Source organism: Neltuma alba, unplaced genomic scaffold, assembly GCF_004799145.2.
Source record: "Neltuma alba isolate B1F8T4 unplaced genomic scaffold, ASM479914v2 tig00002049_pilon, whole genome shotgun sequence".
Classification (NCBI taxonomy): domain Eukaryota; kingdom Viridiplantae; phylum Streptophyta; class Magnoliopsida; order Fabales; family Fabaceae; genus Neltuma; species Neltuma alba.
Window position 1 is genome coordinate 67,393 of NW_021632720.1, and position 10,673 is coordinate 78,065.

At 34.8% G+C, this 10,673-nt stretch overlaps 2 protein-coding genes across 2 annotated transcripts; one reads left to right on the top strand and one right to left on the bottom strand.

Annotated features, from left to right (window-relative positions):
- The first annotated feature begins 2,050 nt into the window (after positions 1-2,050).
- LOC114716035 (GDSL esterase/lipase At2g04570-like) lies at positions 2,051-5,853 on the top strand. Its single transcript, XM_028900972.1, has 4 exons — positions 2,051-2,071; positions 3,885-4,313; positions 4,492-4,981; positions 5,301-5,853. Exons 1-4 carry the CDS (start codon positions 2,066-2,068, stop codon positions 5,492-5,494), a joined length of 1,119 nt encoding a protein of 372 aa, XP_028756805.1. The 5' UTR covers positions 2,051-2,065; the 3' UTR covers positions 5,495-5,853.
- Positions 5,854-7,160: 1,307 nt separating this feature from the next.
- LOC114716028 (protein-tyrosine-phosphatase IBR5) lies at positions 7,161-9,625 on the bottom strand (the record flags this gene model as incomplete). Its single annotated transcript, XM_028900959.1, has 3 exons — positions 7,161-8,065; positions 9,130-9,236; positions 9,486-9,625. Coding segments are annotated over 3 exons (567 nt in total), but the record flags the coding sequence as incomplete, so codon positions are not given.
- Positions 9,626-10,673: the final 1,048 nt, after the last annotated feature.

The following is a 10,673-nucleotide window of genomic DNA, read 5'->3' on the forward strand; positions in this document are numbered from 1 at the left end:
TGCATCAATAACGTTTGAATCTTTTGTGTTTGGTTGGAGGAGAAGGTAGGGGAGGAGGGGGAAAATGAACCCTTTTCCTCGTTTGATTAAAAATTTTGGAGAGCAGAGGAGGGAAGCCAAAATGTCTCCTCCCCTCCTCTCATTTTAGCTCCTCCCAAATTAGGAGTTTTCAGAGGGGAACTAAATTTTTAGGTCATTTTTTTTAATATTCCACTACTATTTATAAAATATATTATTATAATATTTATTTCAAATAAAAATTATATTATCCTAAGTAAAACATAAAAAATATAAATTATTATAATTAAAAAATATATTATAACAAATATTAATTAAAAATAAAAAATTATAATATTATAAAATGAATTGTTTTTTATAAATATATTATTTATTACATATATTTTAAAGCTGAAAAAAAGGATAGCCTAAAGAGAATAAAATTTCATTTTTCTTAGAGCATATAAAATTTGTTAATTTGATTATTTCAAATATATTATTATATTAATTAGAATAAAAAATTACTATACCAATTTTTTAATGCACATATTAACATGATGAGACTGAATTTTTATTAAATTATATAATTTAAATTAAGATGTAAATTGGTTTATATAATATATCAATAAAAATATAAACTAATGTGTAAGGGTAAAATGATAAATTAATTATTACTATCCCTCCCGCCCTTTCTTGAATCAAACAATGGATCATTAAATATCATTCCCTCATCTTCTTTTTAATCAAACCAAACAAGGTGAGGATAAAACCTCCCCTTCCCCTCCCTACCCCACCCTCCCCTCCCTCCCTTCAAACCAAACAGGTCCTTGATCAATGAATCAAGAGATCTCTTGCTTTGTCAACGATGGTTCTTTTACACTAACAGGAGATCATGAGTAACAGTGCACAACTTCGGATCAAACACATACACCCATCCATCAGATGTTGAGCCAGAGACAACAAATAAATGTGATACTTACGATAGCAGCACGAAAACTCAGTGGAACACAATTAAGGTGGTTGCACTTAACTAGAGAGAGACAGGAACATGGGATCACCTCATTTTCTGGTGGGAGAATTGAATAAGGAAGCCTTTAAAATTTATGAGTCTGTGTGTGGGAATTCTCTTTCACGGACGGTTGCAACCACATGCATCCCTCCCTCATTAATTCGATCTCCCACATCTTTTTTGTTCTTTATATCACAAACATGAATTTTTCTATTTCGCATCAGTTTTAATTAGTAATTTTTTTTTTCGCCCACTAAACATCTCATAATCAGAATGCATTAAATCTCTTCACTTGTGTAGGTGCGTGTTTCAATTTCTCTGTCTTACTTAAGAAAACAATTAATAGTGTACATGTGTGCTTTAATTTCTAATAAGTTTGAACCCAGAAAATATATGAGAGGGTGGCATGTGCCTGTGTCATGAAACCAGAAGAAGATAGAACATTATTAAAGAGGCAATGACTACTCATGAAGCAGCATTTTGGACTTACATAAAGCAAAGGAAGAAGATTTATTCTAATTCTATTTATAAGTTACATGATTAAATTCATGTTCAATTTTAAGCTTTATTTATTATTGTCTTAACTTTATATTTTTTATTAAAGTAGTAGATATTAAGTAAGAAAAATAAGTTGAAAATTTATTACATTTTAAGATAAGACTAATAAGGTTTAAAGTTTTTATTGATTCTGCTGAAACATATTGCTAGAATGCCTTATAAATAAGACTAGAAAAATATATATTATTAATTGGGGAACCTAGAAAATTATGGAAATTAAAGCCTTTGGAATTAATAGGTGAAGAAGTGGATAGATGCATTAATATCAAGAGTAGTATTTCTTGTTGAGGCAGCTTTTATTGCACATCGATTATATCTACATGTTTGTTCAAGAATGGTCCTCCTATATATGCATCTACTTGTGTTCTGAAAGTCATCCTTACTACTCAAAACACACATTCTGATCCACAACTCTTTTCCTTCTTGTTACATCTTTTTCCTGAAATCATCTCTCTCATTCTCATATACTTCTCCAGCTCGTCTCTTCCCATCTTCCGCCTTATGCAAGTACAGTGTTTTTTTTTCCTATTTTTATTTAAATTTTGGTATTTTGACACCTTTTTTTTTTTTTGCTTTGATGAAATTGAAATTTCATCTATGGCAAATTTGTGTGGAGACTAGAGATGGCATAAATGTGATTTATTGAAATTTTTGTTATATACAAAACTTTGCAGCAAGTTTAATAGGTATAAGCACTTACGGCAGAATGAAATGGTATAATTACGTTTAATCAATCAACATGAGTATAAAATTTAAAATTTGAGTGGAGCAACAATTTCATTGAAACCAAAATTTACAGCAAGATCCATTATTGCTGATAAATCATTAATAATATGATACAAAATCTGCAATAATGTATGAAAGGGTGTGGCCTACCCACCCAATGGATCCTGGGGTTGAAAGGTTATTTTTGGAGCTGAACAAGTACAGTCCATCATAAATAATAAATAATAAGACAATGAGAGAAAAGCATTAAAAAAAAAAAGATTAAAACCATGACAAATTCTTTTGTCCTCGTGATACATAGCAATATAGGATATCCATATCAATATTTATATAATTGTGTTGCATATGACTATTTATAAAGGATAACCACAATTCCTTGTACTTTAATTTGTGACGTTTAAGGCTGACACATTGGGAACATTAAGCTTTTGTCCCTTACTAATCCAGAATCCTTCATTATTGTTTGACTCAAGCAGGGGTACGTGTTCTACCAAATAAACTTCAATGCAAAAAAGTGCATATTTCTCACCAATTTTGGAACAAAACTTAAAATAGAGACAGTTTTCTAGCTGTCTACCAGTGGAAGAAAAAGATAGTTTTCTCAATTTCAAACAATTAGTATTAAGTTAAATTAAGAAAAACGAATTATCAATCTTTTTGCCCTTATAATTTTCATTCAGCTGTGTGTGTATATATTTTAATATTATCACTTGACTAATTTCGTTCGGAGTTCTCACTTAGTTATATTTAATGAAATTAAGTAGACTAAAGTTTCCTAACTTGCAATTAATCAAGATTTAGCTATCGAGTTCTAAATAAAATCAAAATTATAGTATTTGAGTTGTGTTGAATCAAAATTTAACGATTAAATTACAACGGAGGTAAAATTATAGGCATAAAAATACTAAATATTCTGAAAATAGAAGTTAAGATAAATACCAGTCCAGGTTAGGATCACCGGCAGGGTATTGCGTTCACATGACATCTAAGATACGAGTTCCACATTACTTGGGGAGAAAAACTGATCCCAAGTTTATCTCAAGTCAATTGATATAATCATCATCATCCTAATGAATACTCGTCCGGTCCTTAATACAGACCTAATTGTATAATTGATTTTGGTATTAAATATAAAACTTATTTTTCATATTTATTATTTTTTTTCTAAATTATCTCTATAGATGCTCCCTCCACCATAATCAAATAGAAAAAGACATAAGGATATTAAGAAAGATTATTATAATATTTTAGAAAAAAATATTATATTTTTTATAATTAATTAACTTATCTAACTTTCTTAACCTAATCAAATTAGTTAAATAAATCTTATATTGAGAATATAAAGAGTAATAACTAATTAATAATGTGGAACCATGTCACTGTGGTGGTGGTCGTAGTAATGAACATAAAAAATCGCAGGGTGGTTTTGTGAGGAGCAATTATGAATTTCAACAACTTCTCCGCCCAAAGATCAAAAGATCAAAGTTGCATTAATTAATGGTTCCCCCACAAATATGTCATTTATGATCTCACCTTCTCCCATCCCATCCCTGTCTTTACCGCTCTCGCTTTCTCTGATCTCTCTTCATCCCAGAAATCACAGTCACTTACAGCTCCAACAATGCAAGGCCACCAAAACAAAGCGATCTCATCATCATCCCTCTCATGCATACACTTTACTTTGTGCATCTTTCTCCCACTCCTAGTGACCGGAACCAGCGGTTCAAAGGTTCCGGCGGTCATCGTGTTCGGTGACTCGTCGGTGGACGCTGGGAACAATAACTTCATTCCCACGGTGGCCCGGAGCAACTTCGAGCCTTATGGGAGGGACTTTCAGGGTGGGAAGGCTACAGGGAGGTTCAGCAATGGAAGGATACCCACTGACTTCATCTCTGAGGCTGTCGGACTGAAGCCATACATTCCGGCGTACTTGGATCCAAAGTATAACATTTCCGATTTCGCCACCGGGGTCACCTTCGCTTCTGCCGCTACTGGTTACGACAACGCCACTTCCGATGTTTTGGTAATTAATTATTGTCTTCTTCTCTTCACATTACGTTGTTTCATGCTTTCATGGTTCTAACTTTTGAGTTTTGTCAGTTTTTTGGTGTCAGCTTCAGCCAAATTCCTTCAAGAATTATGAAGCTGACAGCTTTTAAAAGTAACGTAAATTGACAAAAACAAATATTTGTCATTTTCAGTCGGTGATACCACTATGGAGGCAAATGGAGTATTACAAAGATTACCAAAACAAGCTAAGAGGGCATGTTGGAGAAAGCAGGGCAAACCAGACCATAAGTGAAGCATTACACATGATGAGTCTGGGAACAAACGACTTCCTGGAGAATTACTACACCATTCCCGGCCGGTCGTCGGAGTACACTCCTCAGCAATACGAGAATTTCCTCGCCGGCATCGCCGAGAACTTCATCAGGAAACTCTACGGTCTGGGTGCCCGGAGGATCTCCCTAGGAGGCCTCCCTCCAATGGGCTGCCTGCCATTAGAGAGAACCACAAACATCGTTGGTGGTAATGAATGTGTTCCCAGTTACAACGCCATAGCCCTGGAGTTCAACAATAAGCTCAAGAGATTGACCATGAAGCTGAACAAGGAGCTACCTGGGATCAGACTCGCGTTTTCTAATCCATATTTCATTTTACAGCGCATCATAACAAAACCTGCCCAGTATGGTAAGTCCGATTTCCATTTACTACCTTGCCCGTTAAGATAAGATCTAATTTGAAGAGATTAAAAAAATTACTAAGTATTTATATTTATCATTTTTCTCAAAACTAACTTGCCTCGCTTATGAATTAGCATATACTATAACGATATACAAACATATTTTAGAGAGATTATGCTAAGTAATTTAATAATTTTCTTAATCTTCATAGATTAGTCACAAATGAGTCAACTGGATACTAGTATTAAATATTTATCCTCTGTTTGAGATTAAATTAGATATAATTAATTATCTCGGAGTTGACTAGGATGTTTCGTGTGGAACAGGGTTTCAATCGACCTCAGTGGCGTGTTGTGCAACAGGAATGTTCGAGATGGGGTATGCCTGCAGGAGAGGGGAGATGTTCACTTGTTCAGATGCTTCCAAATACGTTTTCTGGGATTCTTTTCATCCGACTGAGAAAACCAACGGCATTGTTGCCAATTATGTGGTCAAGAATGTTTTAACTGAATTCCTATGAAAACAATATAATTAAATCCCTAAACTACATTGTTGAATTTCAATGTCCTGTACTACTTCCTATTTATTTCTGTCGAATCTTTATATATAAGTATATCAAATTTAGAAGTGGTGGAATAAAGTTTAGTATAGGATAAGGATATCTAAGAGTGGGGTGTGTCTATTTTGTTTTAGCGTAATTTGTGTAAGGTAGTGTTGGGCAGATTCGAATTCTAGTTTTGTGAATTGTGATGTGTTCTGAGGTTGGGCTATATAAATCCAAGGAAGATTTTGTCATTATTATGTCTCTGACTGAAGTAAATTGTATGATTTAGCTGTCTAATATTAAATATTACTGGATTTATCGGGTTATTATCTAAATAACTTTAGCTCAAGGTAATCTTCTTTTCATCGATTTTTTCTTTTTTGGGTCAAAATTTTCATCCAATTTTGTGAAGTCTGAAGAACACTCATACTTCCTACTTCGTCTTGATACATACAAAGGAATCAATTCTAAGTATTGACCTTTAAATTTTGTAAATAGTCAAAAGGAGGAACGTCAGCCTAAACCCATGTGTGAACATCAGATTTTGTCTTGTCCGATAAGTCACCGTTTGATTGTGCTCAGAGTAGACCTGGGGGAGGATTTTGATAATTGGAATGAGACATGAGGTCATGGATCCTCTTAACCTATGTCCTGTTCCAATCTTTTCACATCTTCTTACTTCAAATGTATTGCCCAAAAAAGGTGAGGCATAAAGCTTAATACAAACGTGCTATTCATGTAGTTTATTCACAAAGAATTTTATAAAGAAAAGCTGTAATATTTATAATTTATTACTAATACAATTTATTATAATTTTAATAGTTTAAGGGGGTGTTTAGATGGAATTAAAACAATAATTTTTAAAAGAGATTTATAGTATATAAAATAAATATGTGAAGAAATTTATCTCAATTTAAGAAAAAACACTTTTAAAAAAAAAATTTTAATACCCAAACACCCTTAAGTCGATTGAGGGGACGTTTTATGTGAAATAAGTCCAAAAAACCAACGAACGACTCCTGCCATCTCTAAATAAATAGCCAGGCTCCTTGCTTACACGACAAATAGTTCATAATTAAACACGAGAATGATGCATTACGCAGAGTACGATAGAAACAAGTTGCTCTATATTTTACATCTTATATTGATGATTGGTCATTGGCTATTGAATTTGAACACAATATCCTCCATTATTGTAATTATTAATGATCAATATTACCTAACAAAATGGTTCTGTTAAATTTATCTTCGGAGTTTGTTCAAGAAAGATTATATTGGTTGAATAATGAGGTGGCACATGTTGATTATTTTCAGTCAAGGGGCATACAAATTAAAACACACACACAAGGAAGCTACATTCCACTAATCATAATCTACGAATAATACGATTCAGATTAGACACCACAAGAAAACAGACTCGTAATCTAGTCAAGTCTAGATCAGGCCGCATGGGCAGAGACTTCAAATGAAAAGTCAGTTTGCAAACGAGTATGACTGCGGGGTGTTTGACAACTTCCAAATCATAGTTTCAGAAGCACTTTGTCGCAAAACGAGACAAATTCCTTCACATATTTACTTCGTAAACCGTAAAAACACTTCTGAAACTATGGTTTGATTTCTATCCAAACACCCCCTGCAAGAGTAACACAATACCGAATGCGTAGATAAAGAGTACCGTAACCTATTTCATCTTGTACAATTCCGCTTGTAATGTCTAACAACCGGAAAATCCAAGTGCGGCTCTGCAGAAGAGCAGGCACATCAGGCCAGCAAATCAGCTGTAATTCATTACTACAACCAGGAAACTATGAAATGAGTCGAAAATAAATAAGAGAGAATGAACTTGTATAGTATCTATCAGTCACTTGTGATCATTCGCATCTCGATTTGAAGCAAGGCAGCTTGCAGGACAGCATCCTAAACTCGGGGTACAACTTTTATGTGATTGTTATCAAGTTATACAATGAAAATATGACAAGTGTATGTTTCTAATAACTCAACACTGCATAACTGGATCTTTCAACAGATTTCCTTTACATGTCAAATTTTTATTGAAAAACTTGATAACAAACACGTAAAAAACTTTACCTTAGTCTATAAATTTAGCACCAGCCAAGTCTTAGAAGCTACAATGTATGAGCATTTTACCCTCACCACTCTCTATGCTCCAGATAATAAAGCTCATCAGAGTTGCCGTACTGGTCATCGTGAATTATTCTAGCCGGAATCAAGAACCATCCATCTGGGCATCACTGCCAGTTCGATTTGGTGGATTGGCGTTGAATGGGCTCCCAATTACACTGTTTTGAGTCTGACCGGCTCCAAAAGTAAAGTCAGTCGGGGGCACGTCTAAGGGAGCTTGGGCAAAGACTGAGGTAGCGCCAGGATTGCTAAAGGCAGGAAGAGGAGCTGCTGGATCATTAACTCTTGGGTAGCCAAAGCTAATAGGAGGAGGTGCTGGAGTTGAGAATCCAAACAAAGGAGAGCCGCCAGGGTCAACCGCTCCATAGATCTTGCGCTCATACTCTTGCAGTTGCTGGGAAACACCTACATTATGAAAGGAAGGATGCAAGCCAGAAAGATAGCGGTGAAAAAAGTAAACAAAACCCGTTATCGCTGATTCATTCAATATACTCATCATAACTGATTTTGAAACAGCTTCATTAACTGCAAACAAGTATTTACTGCTGGAAACTGTATTATTATTATTTTAAATCCAACACATAATAAACAAGGCTTGATAAAGAGCAATGGCGTCTTGCAATCAATGCTCCTAATCTCACCAAGTGGGATAAGGTTTATTGTTGTTGTAACACACCATAAATAAATGCTTCTCTTTGGAGTTTAGTCAGGACACTCAGCCTACCCCTATCGTGCGCTTCCTTCTTTGCCCATCAAAATTATGTTCTCTGTTCTACCATGTATGATTTCAATATTTACGGGATTAGTTTATTCTTGCAGCTATCCTCGGGTCAATTCAAATCCCTGCAATTCAAGGTGTGAAATTAAGATGCTTATTAAAGTTAATCATGATTAGAAGGCCCTAGAGGTTTTTGTTTCCATATCACAGTTTGTTTCAATAATTGGACCATCCAATTTTAATCTACAAGGTCCATATTATAGATAAGCACCCAATGCTCATCTTTTGAGATGAGTATGGAATCCAATTTCCTTAGCGACATGTAGGAGGGGTAGGAAGAACTATCAATGTTAACAAATTCAAGTTTCTCTGCTAATTCATTTCATTCCATAAGGACTAAGAAGATCAGATGTAGGAACAGTAGCAAGAATAAAGCAAATCTGGTTCTTTTTATTTGCCAACCATAAACCAAATCTGATGGAGAAAGGGTAAAGGACCGGGATTTTATCAATATTAACCAATGAGAAAACTGATACAAGTCCAATGTGCAAGAGGTTTATATAAAACCCAAAAGATACATTTTAAGATGCACAATAAGAAATGGATCCTAACAAAAAATTTTAAATCCTAATAGAGTAATAAAATAAAATAAAGTGAAAAATTAAATTCTAACCCAAATGAATTCTTAGTTAAAATAATCTTAATCTTATTTAAAATTGTGAAAAAATCTGGAATTAGAAAGCAAAGGTACCTTCAGATAATTCCACAGAAGGTCTCCTCTCTTTTACCCACTGGTAGCTCTGGCTGAGTCTCCATCCCCTGGACTTCATCAGGTAAGCAATCACAATAGCTGGGGACCTGCCAGAAGAAATATATTAGTCATGGGAACTGTAACTTGCACAGATCTAAAACTTTCCTTATAGTTGAAACCTTCAATGTCCTCACTGCTTCCCCCTTTTTCAAGGCTGCAGCACAAGGGCGAAATGCCTTTATACTATTTCTGCTCTTGTTCCCCTTTTTTTATAGTCCACCGCAAAATTATTTGGAACTAATTCGAGCAGAATATTTCATTGCCATGATTAACAAAAAATGATAGTGATAACTTACCTATTCTTCCCTGACATGCAATGAACCAAAACGCGGGCCTTGTCCTTCTCACATTGCTCTGCAGCCAAAAATGTATTGATTCTAGTGTAAAAGCCACCCAAAAAAAAAAAAAAAAGAGAGGTGGAAAGGGAAACTGGAAACTAAAGGCATACAATGACAAAATTTGCAACTTGATCAGGACAATGAACCTATTTGTTATTGAATTTAACATAGCTTGCCAAAGTTTACACGGCAAAGTACATGATTAGTGATTCTGATAGTCAATATATATTTATGTCTAAGTTAATGATTTCATGTATGTCTTGAGCATGCTTTTATAAACTAGACCAAACCAGATCAACCAGTCAAACAAAAGAACCTGAGAACTAATTATCATTCCCATCCATGTGGACTACAAAACTAGCCAGTCAAAAATCAGCCAACAACCAATAAAAATCCAAGCGGATCAAATACCTCAGTAGCCTTGCCAATTCAGAGAGCCATATACTTCTTGGCTACCCAACGGCCCATTCCAGGAATTCCAGGAAATATGCTTTAAACATTGCAAGTAATTCATGGGCCTTATTGTTTACCCAACAACCCAGTCAAAGAAATATGCTTAAAATGTTGCTTTCCTTTTCTTTTATGATTCACCCCTTTGCTTCTTTTTCTTCAGCCAACGTGGGACTAAAATAAGTGCACTGTTGATTGAGACTTGAAAAACGTGACTTTAATAATCAATAAAGAGGCAAACCAAGATCAAATTGCCTGTCAGAGCATGAAAGCACAAGCTTTTGATTTCCCTCTAAACGATAGTGAAGAACTCATCCCCTCCATAATCAATATATGGTCAAGTGTGCACAATTATGAAAGTAGGAAATGCAATTTATAATTCAGCTTAAGAGAGGGAATTGAGTATCATTTCTTTGAGAAGAACAATTTTGCAACAGTTTTTATACTCTGAAATGAACAAAAGACCAGCGATACAGCACACGCGCGTGCGCACACACACACGGACAGACATCTCCAGAGAAAGAGTATTTGGTTTGGCAACCCAGTGAGATGACGTAGATATTCCAAACCTTCCTTATATCAATGCAATAATCAAGGAAACAATGAGGTTTCTAAGTCAAGTGAAGTTGAAGCAGACATTCCAAACCTTCCATATACCAACACATAAGTGAAATTGAGGGAAGAGTATGGTGCTAG